Below are 25,012 nucleotides of genomic sequence, written 5' to 3' on the forward strand. Positions count from 1 at the left end.
TACTTTCTGCAACTGTGTTCTTCGTATTATGCACAATTCAGAACCTCATTTCTGCAACTACGACATCCTGTATTATTTAAAACTTACCTGGAAGGAAGCCAAATAAGACTACCATTAGAATGGCAACTAAATCCCTAAGTTCATCATCATAAAACAATACCAGGGCAATCTTCAGACCAAGCATTTAGGTATTTCTTACATGTGAGACAAACGGTATTTCTGAGATTGTCAAAGTTAAAATCATTCTGTAATGACATACTTGAATTTAACTAAATACAAAGACACACATTGTTTCTAACTGAAGTGTGTAGTAGTGATAAAATAATTACTATAGATAGAATGCAAGTAAAAAAGGCCTGCTGGGACACTTGAAATTAAGATACAGTGGGCAACTCAGTAAAGCTGAAGCCAAACCAAAATTTTAGGCAGCATCCCCCCCGCCACACACACATTTAGCGCCACACTAAAGTGGTCTTATTTAAACACAGGCGCACACAGCCTCTGACAGAAAGGTCTCATCTACCCCTATACACACACTGCTGAATACAGAAATTTAGAACAGGACCACCAAAACCACAGAAAATACTTCAAAATTCTATTTTACTTACCTTGCACAGAAATTAAGACAAAGTATTTAAAACTTAAGACCAAAAGATTAGAAGTGCAAAATTGAGATCAGAGTAAGAGTGTTGCTGAATCACAGAAGCATAATATTTGTATAGCCACTTACAAAATTCTTAACATACGTTTTAAAATTGTCATCCTGGTAAGAGCTGCTGTGAATTCATTAACTTTGCCAGCATGCTGCCATTCACAAAAAATTTACATTAAATTCTACAAGCACATTGAACCCTAGACTGCAACACCTTAACAGCAAGAACTAATAGTCACTTGGGCATCATCTACCTAAATTTTTTTTTTTACTTTTAATTGCAATAGAGTCCTGTATGCTTTGCAGATTAACTTAGGCATTTTAAGCACACTAACCTTGAATTTTGTAGAATACACTCTTGAAGGGACATAAAGATAATAATTAAATCCACTAAGGTCACCATTAAATCATAACTGAATGTATTTACATTAAATATAGAAAATATCCAAACTTCTCAGAGTAACAAGTTCTTTCTTTTCTGTGAAAAAATAATTTTCTTCTTCCTAGAATTTTAACTTTTTCACAGCAATTTGATTTCATCAAGTTCATCTTCCAAGGTCAGAGTACAGTTTGGCTAGGGTAATCTGTAATAGAAGGTAACTCCCAGAAAATAAAAGGCACTGCCAAGAATCCAGTTATTTTATTAAGACACAGTTGATGTATTTCATTTCCAGCTGTCCATACAAGAAAAACTTAACAGTTTTACTCAGTGTAGATGTAACAAACAAAACACATCTATATGATATTAGAATGCCCTTTGCTGTGACTCAGACATCCATAACAAGACTTCTTACTCTAAATACCTGTTTCTGGGTTTACCTGAGCTAGAACAGACACCTTTAAGCTACCAGCTGACCACCACACTGTAAGTATACTAGAAAAGACTACTCTGACACTTGAGAGAACATGCATCACTGCTGCAGAATAAATTGCATTTACTTTTATAATCTACAAGATATGCAAATAACACAAGTACCAATTTGCCATTTTGCAACTACACACACACTGGTACGAGACTCTTCCTTATACACAGAACCTCGGGGAATGTAAGGAATTAAGTACAAGGATGCCATTAGAAATTTTGTATCTTCGTTAACTAGAACTAGAAGTAGCTTTGGAATAGAACCTATCAATGTGGCATTCCTTCTTTTACACAGGGGGTTTCTATCAGTCACCAGAATGGTCTAAATGGATGATTCAGCTAAATACGTATAGGAGAAGTGTGCATACAAACAGTTAAGTTCAATACACCTTAATATAAATCAATCCAAAATCAACTGCAAAGACATATCACAAGCTACACGCCAAAGTCTAGGGGAGAAATAATACATGGGTTATATATTGATTTGGTAATTTTGTACTAGTCTTTGTACAACTGGTTAACTTGATCTTCACATCTTTTTCTACTATGCTGAAAACAACCATAATGATTAAACAAAAACCTTAGAAGATACACAATGCTAAATGGCTTCTTTCCTGAACAAAAAAAGAAAGTAACACAGATGTCAAAAATATCCTGTTTCTACACCCCCTTGAAATTCACTGGTCATCTAAGACAGCAGTTGAAAAGAATGGTTGGCTTGTGAAATAATAAAATAAAATCTGAACAGTTTCAGATAGTACAGTCACAGCAAAAGTTTGCCTAGCAAACACCTATAAGAACTTAAAAAATAAAAACCAACCACACATTTTCACCTCCTCAGAAATTTACATCTATGAAGTAACTGACTCCACCATAACAACTCATTAAATACTGAAGTTGTTTCTGATTGTAGCAGTAAAATACTCTTGACTTTTGAAAGCATCATCATCATCACCTTGCAAAATCGTTTGAGCTCAAGCACCACTGAGGACAAGAGTGACATGGATTTCATACCACAACAGTCTTTATCAACAGCAATCTACAAAAATCCTTACACTGCTCTACGTTTATATGAAATTGCAGTAAAATTACTCTCTCATTTGAACTAGAGAACTTGCTTTCCTAGAGAGTTCACATGAAACCGTTCAATTACAACATTCTGGAAAGTGTGAATTGTTCTGGGTTTTTTTAACTGCATTTTTAACTGCATGAATCTTTCAATAGAAGAAACAAACATTTATATACGTAGCTTACTAGATTTAGGAAGGGAAACTGATAATTGAAAAGAGAGAAGAGGAACAGCAGTTTAGAACTTGGGTCCTTCTACTCCACCACAAGTTCAAGTACAACAGTTTGCATATCATACAATTACCTAATGGCTTACATTAATGTCGCAGACCTGAAATAGTGGCTAAAGGGAAGCCACAATTACTACAAAAAAAAAGAAAAACAAAACAAACAAACAAAAAAAACCAAAGAATGACTTTCACCTGCAGCACATGATTAAACAGAGGGAGCAGCAAAGGTTGGAAACTTCTCCTTTCTGATTTCCATCACACCATTGTAACACAACTAGATTAACACGTATTACTTTTAGTTCCTATCCCTAAGTAACTGCCAGTACCAGTTACCATCCTAAGAGTCCTACAACGATTACGTTATGATGAGAGCTGTGGAAACAGAAGAGCTTACTGTTCTAAGGCATATAAACAATAACTACAATATTTAAGGACATGTAAATATCTGTAAAAATAGTAAGTATTCTTGACATAATGGATACAAATATAACATCACCGTGACATACAACAACCAACCATGCAGGAAAGCATGAGGCTGTCAACAGTCAACTCGCACCTGAAAGCGGCCTCTGCTTTGCTTTTCAAAGCATTCAAAGATCACTTGTATTCTTTTCAACCAGAATGGATAAAAACCAAGAGGTTCTATAGACACCAATCACCTTTCCTCACTATACATTCTCGCTCTACCTAACACATCTAGCACTACAGGCTGGATGTTGGTACACTAGAGCCTTCAGAAGTCAATAAATAGTAACACATAGCAAGACAGAAAAAAAAACAAAACCAACCCAGAACAAACAAATCCAAACTCCGCAAAAGGAGCTACACAAGTTTGATGCCACATGGACTTCTACACCACCATGACAACTCAGCACGCATTCACAAGTAAACACAGACTTTTCAAGTTTTTAATAAAATCAAAGTCCGTAACAGTATCAGGAAGGCCTGCTTTCTTTCCCAGAATGGCCTTTAATTCTTAAGCATGTGAATGAGGCACTTAGAAGTAACATTTAAAAAATACTAGTGACAGAAGAAAAGTCCTATTAAACAAAAGGATGTAGATAAGACTTTATGCTCAAGTTAAGCCAAAGAAATGCGAGAAACTGGGAAAGCATACTGGAGGGAAAGGGCTGACATTCCCCACTGGCCTTGCTTTTGTATCTTTCTCAAAGTGAGCAAGCAACAACAGCCAGTTTGGGGAACTATCAAGCTAGATTGATCTTCCCTTACCATCACTTGACTCTTCATTAAATTAAATATACAAAAAGACAACAAAAAACTCACAAAGAATACAAAAAATTTATCGAAAGATACCTTCCTTTCAAGACGTCCATACCTGTGGAAGTGCAGTATTGAGCTGTCTCTGCAAGGAATCTCTCTCATGACCAACTTCATGTAGCTTGCCCTGGGTCAATGCTAGTGTCTCCTGAGTTTCTCTTAGTGTTTCCAGAAGGCGATCCCTTTCTTCCAACATGGATACCATTAATTGCTCAAAATGGGAATCAGCATCTGACTGTAACGGGGAACCTGAACCATGGCCTCCATTTCCCCCTGAGGGAATCTCTGCCTCACTGATGGTTGGCATCACCTCACACATCATCTTGAAACAAAATAAGACAAAACAAAGACCATAAATTTGTAAGTTAACTCCAAACAGGATAAGCAGCAGGATTTTGGACACTGCCCATAATACCAACTTCGCTTTCCCAATGATACCATCAGCAAAGGTTGCCAACACCTTAGTGTTTGCCACTATTTCATTAAGTTTGCAGGAGAAAAGGTATACAATCAATTTAAGGCATCACTTCATAATGAGAATCTTGTGACTTCTTGCAAAACCAGACTTTTATTGCTATGTTTCAAACTGATCTCATTTTAATGGATTTATATTTTTGCTAAGAGTGGACTGTTGCTGAGATCTTTAAAAAAAGCAAAGATGAGGCAGACAGTATGCCAACAAAAATGCCACCTGAACCAGCAACTGATTACTGCATATTTTGAGAATCATCACCTCCTTCTTCCAATTCTTGAAACATATAAAGTTTGTACCTAAAACATTACTTTGGGTTTATGCTGGCTGTGGGAAGTCTACAGTAAAAGTGATGCATGTAAATTAGTAGGAAATCCAAATGCTCCATTTTAGGAGCCACACGTGTAACGGAAGATAAACAGCAAAAAATTCATTATGAAGTGGTAGCAGCTGTCACTGTGGGTAACAGAAAGTAAGCAAAAATAAATCAAGGCAGAGTACGAATACAATTGACAATGCAAATGTAAATACCATACTAATGGACTTTTAGGAGACCCTAACAGATCCTTACAAGAGACTAAGACATCAAGTTTTTTTAAGAAGCATGGGAAAGAAAAACACTAATACAATTACCACACACTCACACTGAACCACTAAGACTTCTAAAGTTCTCAACACCAAACCTACAAGAACCTATGGCAAATCAGAAAAAAAATTTCTCTCAGTTTCTCCAGTACAAGTTTGTTCTCAGCCTTAAATTTCACACTCATAGCTGAACATTTTAAAGAACAATTAAACTTATTCTAAGCATTACAGTGGGACCTCTCAATCCCCTGTAAGACTTGGAACAGCCTGAAGTGCTTCATAACATTTTCCTGCATGATTACCATAAGCCCTGCATTTCCAACACCACTACATTATTTACCTTGCTCAATAAAATAAAAAGGCTTGGAGAACAGGCCCCAGGTTTCCTTCAGTACCAGTTCTTCTGTTTTTAGTAGGTTTTTGTTACCCCAAAAAACTTTTCAGATTGCAAAGCATCCATTCAGCTCTAGTCCAATGTCTATTTAATTGAAACACCCCGTGCACATGAAAACAAATAAACCTGCCAAGAGCAGATCCAGTAAAAAGCAGCAGCAGCTTCAGCTAACTAGCCAAGTCCAGAACAGAAGAATGTGAAAATAAACTGTCTCAGCTTCCCATCCCTCTATTACTGGCCCGTAGGTCCTGCAACAGCTGGGGTGGGAGAATCATGTGCTGCGGGAGGAAAAAAAAAAGAAGTCTCATGCAGCGGTGCAACAAGCTTCAATAGTTCATCGCGCATGAATTCCAGTCAGGTCACAATCGCATTATTAAAGAGTGTATGGACAGCACGGGAAAACGGCACGAGGTTTCCTGTAAAGGATTTAGAAAAGCCTCCCTTCTTTTCTTTTCTATTAATTCCAACGGGAGGCTCTCCTTCCAGTTTCCTGGGTCTTAGTTCAAACATTTATAATCCCAAGAGCAAGACGCTGGTGTCGCTTTCGAAGGCAAGGACAAGGGCGACCTGTTGTTCCCTCCACGTTAGTCCTTCACCCGCTCTCTCACCCGGCCGGTCCCACCGACGACGCTCCGCAGCCGAAATATCCAGCCAGGAGTGGTGAAAGAAACCCGCCGAGAACGGAGGCAGCGCCCGGGAAGCGCAGGCTGGGGAGAAAGGCCCCGAAGAGAGATGAGGGGCACCGGCAGCTCGCCGCCCGGGTCTCGACGCTCCTCTTCCCAGCGGCAGGGCCCGACAAACAAAGCTGCTGGCCGAGGAGATGGGGCTTCTCTATTCCCTCTCCGCCTCTCACGGGGAGCGCCGGGCCGGGCCTCGCTCCCCTCCGGAGGCCCCAGCGGCGCCGGGAGCGCGGCTCCGCAGCTGCGGCAGCCCGCGCACAGCCGGCCCGGGCTCAGCACAGCCCGTGAGAAGCGAGCACCGCCGCGGAGGCCCCAGCACGGCGAAGGCCGAGCAATTCTCCCCTCCGGCCCTTACCGAGCGGCGGGGCAGGATCCCCCGCGGCGGGAGGACTCGCGTCCCTGCGGGCCGGGCCCGGCTCCGGCTCCGCCCGCCGCCGCCGCCTCCACGTTCGTGGTGGCCGGCAAGGGGCCGGCTGAGGCCGGGTAGGTGCCGCTGCGTCCCGCGACGGCGGCCCGGGCCCGGCGGTGCCGCCGCGGCCTCAACAAACGGTGAAGGCCCTGCGCGCGCTCGGAGAGCCCCGACCGTCGTCGCCACCGGCCCCCAACCTGCCGCCCGCCGCGCCAGCACCGACCGCCACCGCCGCCTCCCGCTTCTCCCGGCGCCCTCTGCGGCTCCTGCATAAATCAGTGCGGGGCCCACAATGCACTGCGCGGGAGGCTCGGGAGCTTCTGCCCTCCTTCCCCACCTTCCAGAGCGCGGGTTCGAGACCCGCTCCCCCGCGAAGGCCGGGCTGCCGCCCCGCTGGGCGCCCTTTCCCTTCACCCACAAGCGATACTCTCGCCGCCCACGGGTGTCCGCCCGAAAGGAGCGCTGCCACGTCTCTGGAGCACAGCCCCGGGGTACGAGGCGTACTCGCTGAGGGCTGAGCAACAGGGCAGGACTGAAGTCATCACCGCTGCCTGTGCCAGAGCCACACTGCAATCGCAGTCCTTCCCGCGGCCTGCGTGTCACGGCATGGCCCTGTCAGGCGGGTCTGCCCGCTCCTGCCTGCTGCGGGCATCGCCTGCAGAGCGGCACCTGGGCCCTGCCTGGAGCCTCCGGCCCACTCACGTCTCTTCAGCCCAGCCTCTTGTCTTTGACCTGCTCCCCTGACTTCAGCGACCACCCGTCCCCTCCGCCTGCTGAGTACAAGAATATTTGGGGGGTGGTTAGCCATGTGTCAGCCATACAGCTTGCAGAGGTGATGGTTTTAATCAACTGAATGGTGCAACTAACGGCCATGTGCTAAGTAAAGCAGCTGGAGGCACCAACATCTATCTGCAAGGGTCTGCAGGCTGCAGAGAATGAGGCAGTTTCCACCATAAGTGATGGGACAACTCTGTGCTGCCTGAAGGCTTGGTGAGGGTAACAGTCTTCTCCCACCTTGCCCTGTCATCAGGACAGCTCCAGCAAGCAACAGCTTTGCTGCCGTAGCTTATTCTCCACAGGGAACAGGCTTTGGATTTTTTTTTTTCTGTGTATGCTGTTTCCAAAACAGCATATAGACATTTTCCACTTGCATTTATGTAGCTTTTACTCTGTTCCTGTATGATTGTGTTCCTAAAACTTTTTCCACGCAGTTGAGTAAGGTTGGCATTTGTAGGCAAAGTATAGGGAAATCTTCTTTTCTCTCTTCCATTTGTGCTACTACTACAAATAAAGCATTTGCATTGCAGACCCTCTTCTTTTACAGTGGAAAGCTCTGAAAAGCATCATGGGCTAGTTACGCAGGACATATCATAATGAAAAGCAGCAGTCTGTGCACTGAAGGCTGCGCAGTTTTGTAGCTGGATTACTTGATTTGTAAACACAAGAAACTGACAGTACTGGATAAAAAATATCATTGAGTCCCTTACCCTTCCCCCAAATACGAAAATCTTTAAAATTTACTACAGTATGACTTTTTGGTATTTGAGCCTTCAGAGTGAACTCAGGTCACATTTTTAAGCTTTTCCTCGACAGCCATGAGGTATTGATTATTCCCCCCCTCCCTTGCAGTTTCTGATATAATCACATAACTGGGAGCTGGAACTTTGGAAAATGTCCAATATGAGGCACATTCAAATCACAAGTTTTGTCAAATACTGGTTAGCACAGGTTTAACATTGAGTAATAGACCACTGAACTGTAATTGTGTAAATACTAAGATCTGAATTTTCAACATAGAAAGCATAGCAAAAATATTTCCAAAATCAATTGTGCTCTTCCTGAGGAAACCGCCCAGTGTTATGAATTAACCCGTGATGTCAGACAGTCTCAGTATAACTTATTTATAAACTTTGATATATTGATATATTTAGAAACTTAGAAGCTTCCATTTTAACATAACCTACTTTAAATTATCATGGGAGGGGAGGAAGGCATCATTTTCTTGGCCCTTACCTTCACCCAAGGGTTTAATACACATTGAGGGTTTCTTTCACATAATCCACATTAGCAGTCACAACAAAGAGCATGGAATTTCACCTCAGCCAAAGTTTCCACACTGCAGTTATTGCAATAAATTCAGAAATTTATTTCAGAATTCATAATTTTATTCAGAACTCAGAAGGGAACAACATGTAGGACAGGGACCGTAACTACTTTTAACTTCACATTTCAAATACTTTCCTTAAAGGAAATTACCTTGTTGCCACTAGTTGACACGCAGTGACCAGCCAGTTCCAGCACAGCGACAACAGACCTGTATGCAAGAGCCAGTGTGGGCAATTGGTTCCCAGTACCAAGGTTTTCCCTTGTGGCTGGATCACCGCTGAGCACTAATTCTTTGCTGCAGAGCTAACACTTTGTGTCTTGCCCCTGCCTAAGGTGAGGTCTGAATTTTTGTTCCCTGTGACTGTGTTTCTCGGGTGCGTCAGCTGTGGTGGTGAGGGCAATGGAGTCATGCGATACCTTTACTGATAGGACAGTGCTCATTATTTTGTCCTCATCCTTTGGGAGTCAGAGTTCAAATGTGCTGAAACTGTTTGACCTGGCTCTGCTTCACTGATGTTGCAAGTTGAGGCACTCCTTCCATGTCAGAATCCAGGTGGACAGTGCCTGCCAGGAAAGGAAAATTGCTCATTTTTCACCTTGATTACTTTTACTGTACCACTTCTGTGGATGAGGAGGAGTTTGGTCTAAGAGACTGTCAAGGTAGCACCTTCTAAATAACACATTCCAGCAAAAACAAAACAAAGCTGAACAATAAAGCAGAATTTACAACTGCATGAGCAAACACAATTTCACTTCATCACACATGAAATCCGAAAGCTAATAACATTAGTAGAAACAATCTGGCGTGATTTGACTTTCATTTAACATATGAGTCAAATGGAGACTGCGAATATAAAGGCAAAAGCTTAAACACCGTAATAGGCTCAGAATTTATAATCTCTATCAAATTGGACACTGCAATATATCCAGTCAGATGAACCGATCTCAGACCCAGGTTATGTAGAATAAATTAATAAATGAACCTTGTTATCCAGCTAGATCCTAGAAGACATCATTACCTTTTTCTCTCAATTGGGAATGACTGGCAATGTGGTTGGTTTTTCTTTTGAAACCAAATTTTGGGCCATCCTTAAATTGTTAAACAAAAAATAAACAGTCATACCAACTAGGAACTATACTCATGCTTCATTATGAAAGTGAAGAACCTTACACACAATTCTGAAATGGAGAATAAATATGAATGAAGTTCATATATTAGTCTTCACTTCAACCAGTTTGTTAACAAGGTACAGACTCTCACATTCAGCTTTCCCTGCTCCTCTCATCTGTGGTTGGACTTCCCATTTAAGAGGCTTTAGCTGTAGATCCTCCTCTGCCTCAAGGAGTTGTCATCTTTATCTTTGTCACCTTCAAATCATGTATTACTCTATACACAAGTTTCGGAGGAGAGAGAGAAATGTCATCACTTAGGCACTTTCTTGAAAAATGGGTTTCAGCCTCAGGTGGGAACAGAGTTCCCATGGCATATAAATGCCTGCTATATAAAAGGGAGGCACTGTCTCCTCATGTATAAAGAGCTAGGTATTTAATCATGCCCAAAAGGATGGCTTAGTCCAGGAGGGAACTTGAATCCAGAATATCCTAGGTAAAGAATATGCCTCCCACACGATACATTGTAAATACCTTTGTTAGGCACCTTGCTTGTTGATTGCTATGCTCAAAGCCCAGACCATGGATACAGCAGAATTTCTCTGCAAAAATATGTAGTCTGCTGTGGCCCAGAGCACATCAGCGTAGGGCCAGGGCTTCAAATGCTGCAAACACAACTGATTAATCAGATCTTTGCATAATGCTCTGTGTTGCACATAATGCACATGAAATAATAGTCAGGAGAACTCCCAGGTTGTGCAAATACCAAACTATTTCTCAGCGTTCCTACTTAATTTGTAATACAAGGAAAGCGATTTCTTTTTTTCTTCCTCCTGGGCACGTAACCCAAGATACACCATACAACATGAAGAGCACTAGCAGCCCAGATCTTTTTAACTAAATGAGCATGATGTCTCTTTTGTAAGTTCAGAAAGAAGTCTGGCTCTCTGTCCATGTTATTTAGGGAGACTTAATGCTTGTAGACATGCCCATAAAGAGCCATACTCTACCTCAGCTGACAGCAAAGTAATCAGTTCAGAGATGCTGGCTAAATATCTCTCCACTCTTTGCATCGTAAAACCACATGATGAAATTCAAACAAAAGCTGGTAAAAACAGGGAGGGGAAAAAAAAAAAGCAGCACTTTCCTTTCCTGTCACATGATAAATTAGATCCTAATGTTTATCCAAGCTCAGCAAAACAACAACCTCTTCCTGCCAGTGACTTTTGTAGGGTGAGGTGTCTGGGGCCGGCTGTGCCGAGCTGCCTTCCCTGCCGGCAGCGCGGCTCTGAGGACAACCACCTGCTGCCAACCCGCTCGCCCCGAGGAAGAGCTGCTCACCAGAAGGCAAAGGAGCAAAGCGCTTCTCCATTCGCTTCACAGCAGCATGGCTTGCATCCGCTGCTCTCTCTGCCCACAGAGTATTTTATGGTTCATTTGTACTGAAGTTTCCTTTGTGAGCCTCAAAGCCACCCTACACTAGCACTGAAAATAGTCCAAGATCGCCTACGCAATTTTTTTTCCTTCTGAGTTGAGCCAACGGTACCTTATTTACTCCTTGTCCTTTACAGATGACTTAATGACTTATCAGCAAAATGCATTTTGAACATGTTTCAGGCATTTCATACCAAAAATGAATAGGTGAAAGAACAGGATTATTCTTTTGTCAGTAAATAGAAGTGACCTGGACTATTCTGTTACCTTAACAAATGTCTCCAGAGGTTGCTAGACAGAAGAGACACTTTGCCTGAGGGAGAAGGAACAAGAGGAGAAGAGGCTGGAAGGTGGCCTACAGAGAAAAGGACGGAGGTAATTAATGGTTATGCCCATGTATAGAGATAAGTGCACCAGTGAATGTGTCAGCCCTTCGGCAACAGAAGCCACGGTTTCTAGAAACCATGCCTTGACACGGTTCTCCTTTACATCGACATTTTATTTATATAATATGGGTCTACATGAATCTATGTTGGATTTAGGCAAGTGTAAACAAAATCAGAATTGTCTGCTTTGAAATTTCAGGGAGTTTTGAGTTGGAGTTACTAAGACACCAGATGAACTTACACTATTTATTTTAATGGGATTCATACCTATGTTAATACCATAAATATTTTCCAAATGTAGCTGCTATTCCTGCAACCAAAACCACATATGCCCACTCAAGTACTAACCCCCTGAACTTGAAAAGGTTTTCAGCTTAGTTTCAGCTTCAGTTGTGCAATTTGCAGTTCAGAATTACTCTGCAGCTGTTGTGTTTTTGTATGAATTTACAGCAGCAGAAATCCCCTTGAGCTAAAAAGAATTTCTAAAGCAAAGAATTATTTATTTCAATCTTGAATGAAATATATCTCTAATGCAAACGTAGCCTGCACTAAATGAATGCACGGATTTCAGCACTTCTTCAGGTTTTTTGGAAGTATGATGAATGATACCTACCTAAAAGTGCATTCAGTTACAAGTTCAGGGTAATAGGGTGTCTCATTGTTCAGCTATGCTTTTTTTTTTTCCAAGAATACTTTTAGGAAAGTCCAGATTTATGTGACACAGTTGTGAATATTATTGGAAGATGCAGCTGTCTGGAGTCAAGAATTCAGAGACGGCTGTGGTAATGCAGCTCCTGACTAACTAGAACAGGTTTGGATACATTCCCCCTGGCTGACCACCTACATCATGAACCCATTTACCCTTGGTTGCCTCTGTAATCAGTGGAGCAAGAGAGCCACTCCATGGGAGTGATTCAGATCTTTGGTGTGGTCCATGAATCACCCGCTCAAGATGCTTGTCTCTTCTCATTGACTGCAGAGGGAGCCTAGGGCAGCTGAACTCCTGCAGTTGGAGACTCAGATGTCTAAACCAGCGTGAGATGAATATGAGCTGGGATGCTGGATATGTGCGAGAAACAGCAGAGCTGTTTCCTCCTTTTTGGAGGAAAGCAAGTAAAATTAATGTGGATGCCTGCAAAAATAAACAGCACCATTACTGGCTTTGTTGCTTTGGATTTAGCTGCCCGAGGTTTGTCCATCTTGTTAATTTTAGCTGCTCCAGAATTAAATTACTGTATTTGCAAGACTGGTGCCTAGAGCTTCTGGGTCAGTCTCTCAGGATATGTAAAAAATCAATTACCAATAAAGAAGAATTATGCTATTTTTATTCCAAAACATGCAGGCACTGATCTGAGTGAGCTCTCTACACACTTAGCCTTTTACCTGTTTATTTTGCAAGACCCCAAGAGAGAAGGGAAGTTGATTTCTATGCAAATCAATTAAAAAATGAGACTTCAGCTTTTAGAATGTTTTGAGACCTGTTAAGAGAAGAAAAAAAAACCTCCAAACAAACACCAAACCTGTCCCTGTAAATCAGCATTTTAAGGAAAAAAAAGTTTCTTTGCTTCCACTGTTTCAAGTGGCTTTGGAGTAGGCGTTAAGCAAACTGGACCATGATTTCTATTTACTCAGGATCCTCTACTATTAGTCCTTCATACTTCAGTAGATAAAAGCATTTAAAAATAAAGAGATCTCATAAAGCACTTGAGCCTATTTTTAATCCTTAACCAAGTAGATTTCAAGTGATTAACATACCTTTCATTACACACACATTACCTACATGAAATCGCATGCAGCAATCACTACCTTCATTATTCAGATGCATGCTGCATCAAAATATTAACCTGCATATGTGGAGATAATAATGTTGGTATTAGTCCCAAATCATATATGTGTAAACAAGGCAAAATGATTTTTCTGTATAACCAGCTTCAGCTTATAGACAAATGAAAATATAAATAACCCTCTCAGTGAATCACTGGTTTATGTACACGAACTAAATGTTTATTTTCATGACTTTAGCAACCCCTCTTCACTGTCTTTACAGTATTTACTAAAAATACTCATTTGCTAAAATGAATTGGCTGAGATGCTGACTGAAAACCAACACAGCCTCAAAATGAAAGAAATCTGCAGCAGATAAAAAGATCTAAAACCTATGGAAACTTGCAATGGCAGCAATGCATTTTGCAAAAAAACCCATCTCCAGTGTCACAGTGATCTTAAGGCTCAGATGAAACTGTCTTCCAACATAGATGATGAAACTATCAAATAAAGTTAATTTTCCAATACTATTTTCCTGCTCTGACTAACAGCAATTCTGCCTGGGCAACCAAGTTATTTAAAACTAAACTTTACCTTCGGCATTTTGAGAGGCTAAGGAGGTTACTAGGTCAGGATCTGACATGGAAAATAAGTATAGATATAAGCCATGTAATAGTAAACATTCAGCGCAGACCACCTACTAGTAGCCTTAAGCAGCAGAGTGACATTTAAAAGCAATCAGAGTCAGAAGAGAACCTTCAGGGAAAACAGACAATACTTCAGAAAAAGCAGCTCTGCTTCTGCCAGAGGGAAAAAATTAGACCTTTGGGAACAGTGCACAAGTCATCTTGAGACAAATATTAAGAAAAATAATAGAAATATATATAGTAGGTGGTGCTTCTCTATTTTTTAGAAAATTCTCATAGCATCTTTTAAAGTAAATTCCTTCCCTGCTTGCTTCAGCAATATACCTGCACTAAAAAGTATACTCTATTGTTTAACTAAAAATACATAAAAAGGTAGTGCATGCCTATCAACATATAAGCCAAAAGAGATGCAAGTGGCCTTACCCTTAGCTTTTGAGGAAAAACAATCACTTTGAGCAAAATTCCCTGCAAAAATCCACAAACTCAGAGCGTGCAGCAAGGAGGAGAGCCCACACTCATGGAGAAGTCAGGGCACCAGCAGCATCCTCTCTATTGTCAACAGAAGTGGTAGCTGCCTCTACACTGCTCTGCTTTCACGGGTTATCTCTACAGCTGGATTCATGTTTCCCTTAAAGAAAGGCAGATTCAGGGTTCCTGTATGAAACTCTAATTTCAGTGCTGCTTAGAGAACCTGATGTTGAGATGTACTTGCTAAGGATGCCTAAGTCTTTGTCAAAGCATCTTCTTTAACAATGATTAAAACTGCAATGAGGTCTTGTGTCCTTCTTGGCTTGCCATCGGCAGCGTGTCTGTTATTAGCCTGGACAAATTTACCTTCTTCCTACACAGGAATCTCCTCTGTATAACTTACAGTCAGGGAACACAGAAGGATTTAAAAAATGAGGAATGCTTTCTGCAGCACCTGGAGTTAGGAGTTTAGGGAATGCAGGGCAGATACACAGTCAGAGAGTCTAAATACAGTCTAGACATCAGTAGTTCTCCTCTCAGCTATAAAGGCAGAGAACTTCAGTAAAAGTTCCTCTGTCAATGTTATTCATCATGTACAATACTTGAATCTTCCAGAGAGAATACTTAATTCTCGTGACTTCAATGGTAATTTCTCAATTATACAATTGAAGCTCAACTGAAGTGGCCAGTTTCTGCATCTCCTTCTTGAAAAAACAAATACCTGTAGTTAAGAACAGAGCGAGATGTATGCAGCTTCCAATTGCTACCATCAAGCAGTACTTGCAGTGGAAACTGAAGCTAATGCTGCCATAAGTACCTGTAGTAACCTCCTGTTTGATACTCACATACCACAACTTCCTGTCTGTCCCAAAGACACAAGTGCCAAGTCCTAGATGAGCTTGGCTTTGGGCATACCATGGTACCTGCACTACAAGTGGTGTGTTCAGAAGCTGAACAGCAGAGCCCCATCCTGTGGAGAGAGCAACAGTGATAGCAGGGATGGAGGAAATGGTCTTCTGCAATGTATCCCCCATATGGACATTTACGAGCACAAACACACACATGCTGCCTGCTCTATCTGGGATCAAACTTTATATAAAGTTGTGCTTCCTGACTGATCCCTGTGGGTAGCTCCTCTGAGTGCAAACATCTCACAAGAGTGTGTTTATCTTCATCCAGTGTGTCCTCAGCTGCCATCAAGTTCTTCATGCATAATCTTTTGACTCTGGTATGAACAAAAGGTTTGTCCCTCTGTTGTGCCAGATAATACTCTTAGTTACTCAAGTTTTCCTTTTGCCTTTTCCTGTTTGCTTGAATGCCTTGTTCTTTGTATGGAGGTATTTACATGGCTTTTATAAAATTAAAATTAATTATTCTATCAGTTGTTAAATAAAAAGCCATTAAAATCTAACTGCTGAAAGTAAGATTACATGGTGTGTAGCTCGCAGGAGAAAAAGCAGGAGAAAAAGATATGAAAGGCAGTCCTCTCCCTGCTCTTGGTTAAGAAATCATTATTTCTAGGAAGGTGGACAAAAGCTGAAAAAGCCTTGTCATTGGCTTAAGTTAATCCTTAAATGAAGTGAGAATAACAAAAAAAACCCATTTAGGAAATGGCTGAAAGCCATATGTAAGATATAAAGGCGAATAACTCATAACAGAAGAGACAGCAGAGCTGACGTTCATTTGCGCCATAACAAGCAGGGCAAATGATTTATTTCAAAGTTAAATTCCTTGTTCTCCTGAGCACAGTTCATATTAAAGACCTTTTGACCATACCATCTGTTTGCATTGTAATTCACATTTAAAAGAGTCAACATAAATATTGACTCATGAACAGGTTCTAGCGTAGGCCTGTAAGTTAAGCTGCCTCGATACACTTAAGCTTTTGCGCAAAGAGCTAGAGGAAAACTGGTCACTTTTTCCTTTTGTGTGTTACAGGCAGTCAGTTAGCACTCCAAATACAGGTCAGATCCTCTGGCAAATCTAAATAAACTTTTACCTTCCCTTTGTCCCTTAAGTTTAAATGGCAATGCCTAAACCTTCCAGGAATTATTAACATTTCTTCATATACAAATGAGAAATATCAGGCCTGGCCAAGGCGAGATTAATTAGGCAGTTTCAGTCTAGTGAACTGTTGCCCTTGCCACAAAAGCCATTGAGGAACTTGGCACCAACTCATTCTTTGTAGTTTTTACCTGTGAAGCCAAAGACTGAAATGACAGTGACTCACCTATCTTCTGCCATAAGCATTCAGGGGCACCACTAAAGAGCACGCAGAATGAGAAGGAAGGATTCTTCCATTCACTTTGGTCAGGGAGATTGTTTCTAAACTGGATTCTGCCTGTTAAAATATTTCTTTGGTGTCTATAGCTGCAGCTTTTAAGAGCAGAAGTAACAGGGAAGAGAACAGCATCACAGATTATGTATCAACCCAAAACATTGTAGGAAAATGCTGAAAATCATATAGCAACTTTACTAGAAATCAATCCAACTCCTGCATTTAAATCTGTGAGATTAAAACAATGTCTTAAAAATCACTTTTGCTCTGCCTGATCTTGAAGATGCAGCCACTGATGCTGAACCTGAATATAGAATTTAGTGTTGAACCAGAAATACAACACAGCTGTTTCTAGCAAAGCTAGGGCTGCTTCTGGAGATTGTTACAGGGATGTATTTCTTTACAGAGATAGCATACAGATTATAAATTATAGAACTAAGTTTGAGAAGCAGTCTTAAGAAATAGCCCTGTCAGGAAAGTCTTGTTTTCCAAATTGTATCAAATAACTTTACCTAAGGGTGTGTTTATGTATGCATATGTACACACAGACTATATACACACAGAGAAAGAGATGTGTATATAGACATACACAAGCCTGTCAGGATTGGGAGGCACATCATTTTCATGTCCAACACTGCCTTTGTCTCCTATAATAAACTGTGCAGTTTCCTTTTACCAAAATAACATGGCACAAGTTTGATTCCAATGTATCTTTAGGCAGTATACAAACAGTAATGTTCCATGTGTAAATATTTAGCATTTACCTACTATGTGTCCACAGACATGTAGCTAATACAGAAGATATTCAGTGTAAGTGATAAAACAAAAATAAATTCTGCAGTACCAGATTTCTGCTATGAACAGAATCATCAGGTTTTATACCACCCAAGATGTACAGGGACAATTTAAAGTTTTAGACACCAAATTTGCTGGATTTTGTTGCTTTATCACACATTCTGCAGAAAGGTCAGGATGTCCAGTAGTTGCAATGGGGAAGGTTCTTGACTCTGGATTTTAAGTGCTCAGGGCGACAGCATCTCTTACGCATCTCAGTTTGCAGCCAAAATACTGCATATATGGACACCAATTAATTCTTAGTGAGCTTTATGAGTGTACAAAGACAGGGTTTTTCAGCTCCTTGGGCTCAGTTTGGTTGCATGATTAGAAGCTTTTTTTGTCTACCTTTAATAATGCCACCTTTGTAGTGCCGAAATACATGACCGAAAGAAGCTGGCAGAATTCTTCGGCCCGCAGCTCCCCATTACATGGGAAAAACAGGAAGCTGCCACTGCTGCTGTAACATTTGACATGATAGCACTTCAAAAACAGGATATTCCATGACCTGCTTATAGGTACTGGGGCAATTCCACCCAGTCCCATCTTTCCCTAGCTGATGTTGTCCTATCCTATTTGAATACATGAAAAACCAGTAGACTGGACTGTCTGACTAAGTAGGGATGATTCAAGAAATGTCAAAGTTCTCTTCAAATCACCAAGAAAATGAGTGCTTGCCCTCCCTCAGGCTTATGTGTTACAATTATTCAACATTTAATGGTGTGTGTGTGGGGGTGAGTTTATGGGAGGGAGATAAGGGATGAAGGCAGCCTTTTAAAGGGAAAAATAGAACCAGCCTAAGAGGCACTTCAGGTACCATTTAAATAAAAAATAACTGTGATCTAATTTCTCCATAATTCTTTCTCTAATTTCTCTGAATTAGCCTGTGGGAACTTCTCAGACCTCGCAAAACAAATTGAGCTCCCCACAACTCAGACCTGAGCAACAGACACCAGGCTTTGCTGGTGAGGCTTCTTCTGGCAGAAGACATGGCACAATCCTCTTTGAATCACTGATTATCAAACTGGTCACCCTTAAAAAAAATTCAGTTGAACTTAAATGCAAGTATCCCTAATAATAATACTTTCCAAAGAGTGAGACTACTAACCTAGGAAATGGACAAAAGTCAGCATTACATTATGAGCAAACTTAGGATTTTTAAAGATTTTGATATTAAAATTAGTAAAGTAGCCCAGTTGTTTTTGTGAGGGTATCTACTCTGAGGCTGTAGATCTAGACATTTCTGCAAACTTTAACTCACAGAGGAAGAGACAGGTGAAATCTGTCTTTGTCTTTCAGGCTGCAAAATGACCTGGAGTTCTCATGCTACTCAGGAGCCAGTGGAAATTATTACCGGAGAATCAGAAATTCCTAGGGCTGAGGATTTCTCACTCTGACGAGGATTCCTCAGCTTAACGAGGACTCCTATGTCCATTCCCACTTTAAGCAACATGAGTAGAAAGGAGGAGATATTCCTAGGGAGAAAAATCATAATTGGAGTATGCTATGTCACACTCCAGCTGCTTTTAGCTACCCCAGAGGCTTCAGGGAGCACAAACATCAGTTGTGTATGCTCAAGGACTGTTTGGGATCTCTGCTGAGCACCCAAGTGACTTAGACAACTTCCCTCCTCAGCACATCATCTGCGTACTAAATGCAGGACAGAAAACGAGGGTCCCAGACACAGAGGTACTGTTTCCATCAATGTCCACAGTTTGCACGTGCCTCTTGCTCGCATTAAGGTATTTACTAAGGTTACTGGTACTTTACATTCCTCTAACATGAAACTAAGGGGTTTAAATTCTTATTCAGTCATTAGGTCTCAGGAATAAAGGTCTGAAGAGAGGCAGGGCTGGAGTGCTGCTAACTGTGAAGTACCAGGAAATGAAAGGAAAAAATACTGCATGGGTTGAACAGCCTTATAAATACAGTCATCTAAGATACACCATAACATTTAATAGCCCTTAAAATTCACAGACCAGATGTGGAACGTTTCCACAACACGCACTATACAGAGATAGGAAGTTCTTTAGCATCAAAGTGATATTCTTTTGTAAAAAGTAGGGTATGTTTTACGGAAAATTGTGCAAGCAGGTCCACAGGGAATTTAAGGTGCTAACAGAGCTGCAAGTAGCTGTTAGCTGGAAACGTACACTTTGTTTTTAGCTCTAATTAGTTTTAATTCATCTGCATATATATTAAGTACTTCATGCACAAACATGCAGTTAGACACAGAAGTTTGAATTTTCCTAAGCAAGCTGGATACAAAAATGGAAGCGCCTTGTGCTGAACTGGTGGTTAGAAAAATGCTGAAAGTAAATCTCTGAATTTCTAGCCCTGTGCTCTCTCTCATATGCCCTGTCCCAGTGGGGCAGTGGAACTGATTTCATTTTACATTCCAGGACTTGGAGCTGGATTTTTGATATGCTCCCTGACTGGAGACTGCAGCAAATCTCACAATTAGTAACAGCTTCCAAGCATTATTCCACAGGCTGGGATAGCCAGAAGGTAGCGTGCGGCAACCACATGCCCGATATACTGCTGTGCACGTAAGGTTGCCATGGGAATAATGGCTTTGGGGGTAATTCAGGCCAACGAGGGTTTCTCACACTAGGAAAGTTACAGCTGTGAAGCTGTGACTAAATCCTGCTCACACTGAGTATAACATAAAGAAAAAAAAAAAATAGGATTTGGATCCCAGAAACTGTGGCCCAGGACCTGCCAGGTGCTGCACCCTTTCCATTCCCATTTACTCTGCAACTTTTTTCAAAATTTGGCAATATGCCTAGAAGGGACAGGAAGCACCTCTCAGGGAGACCACTGTTTGGGAAAAAAGATAAGCATTTAGCTTGATTGTTCACATATTTAGTTCCTTTTTATTTAACAGATGTGGGAACCTATTCCTTAAAAAAAGGAAAAAAAAAAAGTTGTAGCTGTTTTTTTTTTTTTAAACAACTATTACAAAGTCTGAAAGAGAATGGGAAAGAAAGAGCTAATTTTGAGTAGAACTCTAAAGTAAAAAGCCTGTAAATACTCAAATCCTCAAGGCATTCATGACAAGAAAAGTTCTGTAGCTTAATTTTTACACCAAACCTTTCTCATGGTTTATATGCTACCTGTATATAAAATCTTGTACCAGGTCACAAAAATATTTTCTTAAATTAGTAATCCTGCTGGAATCAGTGGGAGTAATGGAATTGAGAAGTAGGAAAGAAAATGTCCTGATTACTATTGATTCTCTTTTTCTCTGTTATCCTATTGAGTTGTATTTATCTCAGCCCACAAGGGCTTTTGCTCCTTTTCCTTCCTATCCCCTTGGGAGTGACTGGGTGAGCAAGCAGCTGCATGGTCCTTAGTTACCACCTAGTGTTAAACCATGAGAGAAAACATTATAAAACTTGCAAACATTTCCAGTTGCAATAATGTAGCTTTGCAGGAAAGTTCTACAAAACCAGGCTCACCTGCACCTACCACAGAAAATCCCACTTGGACTTTTGACATCTCTGATGACAGCAGTCCAATTTTGTCTCTGTAACTTCATACCACACAAGATCATGGTCTGAAGGCTTGAACACTGTGGAATAAATAAAGATGCCAGTTTAGTAACTATTTGAAGCATCAGACACAAAATGGTGACATTAAACTGCTTTCCTTAGCAGAGGAATTTACTGTATTATATGGGAGATGCAATCCTCAAAACCTTTTTTAGAGATGTTTTTATGTAAGTCTCTTCAGAGTCTTAGAGAATAGGTACCAAAACCTTAACTTTGCTACGATAGCTGATTAATTGGAAAGCTAACTTCTTAAGAACTGTGACCTGCCAGAAACACAGCATTACCCTTTTATTTGACAAACTAACCTCCCAAGCTGCAAGAAACGAAAGCTACATTACCATCCATACAGGAAGAACTGTACACATAGCATATTTGGAAAACTATAAAGTCTTCAATTTCCAACGCTGACCAATTTGCAAGAATTGCTGAAGTCAACCAATATTACCAATTTAATGTATATTACATCAAATTTCTGAGAACAAATCTGTGTTTGGTCTGTTTTGAGAAATGAATGTGTAACGCTTTCAAGAATGAAACAGTAGCAGAAATAGCTCTGCAGATGAAGCTTATGCCTGGTTAATCATTATGAGTGCCTGTAAGTTTATTCCACGCAGAAGCCCACATTCATCTGCACTTTGCTGGCAGCTGCATAAAGCAGTGCTTCCTTGTCTCTAAACCTCCAATTCCCAGAACCCACTGCAATGCACCCTCTTGATGTTAAGCAATCCTGGCCTTGTGAAAATGTTTACAAAGACAAAGATACATTCTTCAGAAGTGCTTTACTCCTTCACCTAATCCTCCTCTCAGCCCCACATTTCCTATTCTTACGGTATACGGTTGAAACAGTGAAACCAGTTTCTGTAATTCTACCAGAGCATCCTTACAATAAAAACACTGGGAGAGAAAAAAAGTAATAAATCAAAGAGGGCAAACAACTTAGAAAAATATTTTCCATGCTGGAACACATCTTAAGGACGTGGGTGATCCACACAGGGAATGGGAAGAATAACACAAACCACCTTTTGATAATTGTGAAAGAAACAAAGGCAGCGATTAGAAATAAATTTATATTGAAACATACTCAACCAAAAAGCCCAAATTAAGAACATGCTGAGTGCCAGAGAGAGCCTGGAGATACACCATGTGTTACTAAGCTTTTTGTGTTAGACAATTAAATGAAGCAATTAGATTTCAGAAAGTAGCCAATTATTTTAGGACTGAAACAAAGGCTGGAGGAAATACAGCTGCCCTTGTTTGTGGAACAGAGAAAAAGGAAAACAAAGCATGGCTTTTAAAATATTCATGATAACCAAGATGTATAAGAGGAATTTTAATTAAAAATCTAGAAAATGTATTTTAACTCAGTAATGAAAATAATGCAATTTAAAAAATAACTAACCCACAACAAAACCAAACACAGCTTAACATGTGATAGATGGTTGATGTCTTCAGAAATCATAGGAAATGGCAAGCAACTATTGAAAGGGGCTGGAAAGTGTCATGAAAAAATAATCCTCCAAAACTGAGGATTCTCACAAGACGACACTTTGGACTCAGCATGTTTTGATATGTTGTTTTCTCAAGGCTGTAAGGAAACTAAACTCAAGAAACCAAAAGAAAAAGGCTTTAGTAATTCCTCACAGACGGATACTCTTGCAGAGTATCAAGAAATCTGATAAAATGGGTACCTAAGTTACTTACCTTGCATAATCAAAGCTTTAAGTGCACACTAGTGCTTCAGTGCCAGCATAAACTGCACATAACACTGAAGCCTCTATCAGTTTAACTTCTGAACTTATCCTCTAAAGGCCTGATCAACTTTAGAACATGCTGTGAGCTGTGTTTTTGATTGTAAAATACATCCTTACCGCAGCATGATGAGCAGAGAAAAGAACTGTAAGGCACTTAGGCTTTCCATGAGTAGCTCCTATGCAAATGACAGGCTCCTGAAGGCTGGCAGAGAGCTCCTGAAGGTTGTCACTTCCTACAGTGACAGCCTTCAAGTGCTATTCCTGCTAGAAAAATTAAAGCCTTTTTAGCACTTCTGAGAAATTAGGTGACAAAGCTTTTTGCCTTTTTAAATTTTTCCTACTGCTGCAAGGACAACATTGGTAACCTAATGCCTGTTCAGCACCACTCCTTGCTTTAAAAACATCCTTAACATTTATCTTCTCCCAAATAGAGATCTTGATCATAGACAACATTCCCATAAAATAAAATAACAATTCAGCTTCTTCTGGTTTTTAGGGAAGTATTTTTTAATGAAATGTGGACATAATTATACAATATAAAATTTGAATTCAAGTTATAAAATTATGCATATTTGAGTCCAAAGTACTTAATTTGAAAATAAAAGTCAACTGGATCACAAACACATTTCCTTTCGAACTGTACCCTTTTCCCTTACCCCTCCCCCCAATAAAATTTTTTGTTCCCTTTGTTCCATTTCATTTTGTTCTCACATAATCAACTTTTAATCTCTGATAAACCAGTTTTTATTTGGCCCTGAGGTACTGCAAAGATTGATGTAGTTTCGTTCACTGCTTTCATATGCAGTAAAATATCCAACTATGTACACATCCTTAAAGAAACAGAGGTTTTAATCTCCAGGGGCAGAATATTTCTTGTAGCTGAAGAGCGCTTGGCTGCAGCTAACAAATTATTCCTACTGATTCTTAAAATACCCTGGCTATGTGCAGTATACTTCTTTTCATACAAGAAAAACATGTTGCTGGACAGACTGAACTTGGAACTGCTGCAGAGCTGTTTCACCACTCACCTCCCTAGCTTTGCTTCTACTCCACTCTGCTCACAAAGATTGCTTAGAGGTATGAAGGAAAAAAAGCTGAAGCTGTCATGTTCTTTAAATACTGCAGACCAGATCTACGAAACCAAAACCTGAGCTAGTTGTTGAGTTGAAGTACAGCACTGTATTTCCTACTGAAGTTCAGAACTGACAATCAAAACTGACGAATATTAGAGCAAATACTTAAAGAGAACTGCCCCTGCTCAAACAGCAGACAAGCAGGAGCTTTAGTATTACTCATTGCTTGTATACAACTACTGGTATTTAATGTACTATGCTACTGATATGTAATACACTAAAGAAAGACTTGTGAAAAGTCACTTAAGGAAAAGCCTTAACAAAAAAGTCCACATAACAGCAGTTCCTATTAACTACAATCAAATGTCACTAACTAAAGTCACCAACTGCAACAAAAAACTTGCAAAACTGTCAATGTCACAACATTTACTAGACTAGGGGCATATTATATGCTGACACCCAGCCTTCACAGTAATGGCACCATGTAAAAAGGACTTAAGGAGCTAAAAAATCCACAGGAACAGTAGCAAAAAAGAAGTGTCTTCAAGTATGAAGACAGTGTCAGTGTCTGCTGACATAGTTAAAAGCATGCTTGCAGTAACAAATCAACACACGCATTCAAGCAATAATGACTTCGGAGAACTTTTCCCCCTCGCACAGGGGACAGTCCCCAGAGGCCTCTACAGCCCTGCAAGTCTTGAAGCTTGTGTAGTTTTTCCAGTCATGAAGGTTAGGCATGAATGCCAAATTAAAGCTGTAAACTGAATCTGGTCTTATACATAAGTCCTCTTTCTTCTGCAAGTTGCTTAGATCCACTTTCGAAAAACGTGAAGGAAGAGGAATGAAAGAGCTATCCAAGCTGGAGCGACCTTTGAAGAGAACAAACTGTGGCAACAGACAGGTAGTCTTCATTGGGTATCACTAGAAGAAAGACAGTACTACGGATTTACCCTCAGTAGGATTTCACACCCTTCCAC

General features: G+C 40.5%; 1 protein-coding gene across 1 annotated transcript in view; it reads right to left on the bottom strand.

The window, feature by feature from the left end:
• PPFIA1 (PTPRF interacting protein alpha 1) overlaps window positions 1–5,603 on the bottom strand; it is a gene marked incomplete at its 3' end in the record, with an annotated part of 49,225 nt that extends 43,622 nt beyond the window's left edge. Inside the window, exons 1-2 of the mRNA XM_084262640.1 lie at window positions 5,488–5,603; window positions 4,149–4,412 (exon numbers count right to left, since the gene is read on the bottom strand). Of these exons, the coding sequence (XP_084118766.1) occupies window positions 4,149–4,412 (264 nt within the window). The 5' untranslated portion in view covers window positions 5,488–5,603. The remainder of the gene's footprint in view (window positions 1–4,148; window positions 4,413–5,487) is intronic.
• Window positions 5,604–25,012: the final 19,409 nt, after the last annotated feature.

This window comes from Gallinula chloropus (genome assembly GCF_964237585.1).
Source record: "Gallinula chloropus genome assembly, chromosome: 4".
In the NCBI taxonomy this organism is placed as follows: Eukaryota; Metazoa; Chordata; class Aves; order Gruiformes; family Rallidae; genus Gallinula; species Gallinula chloropus.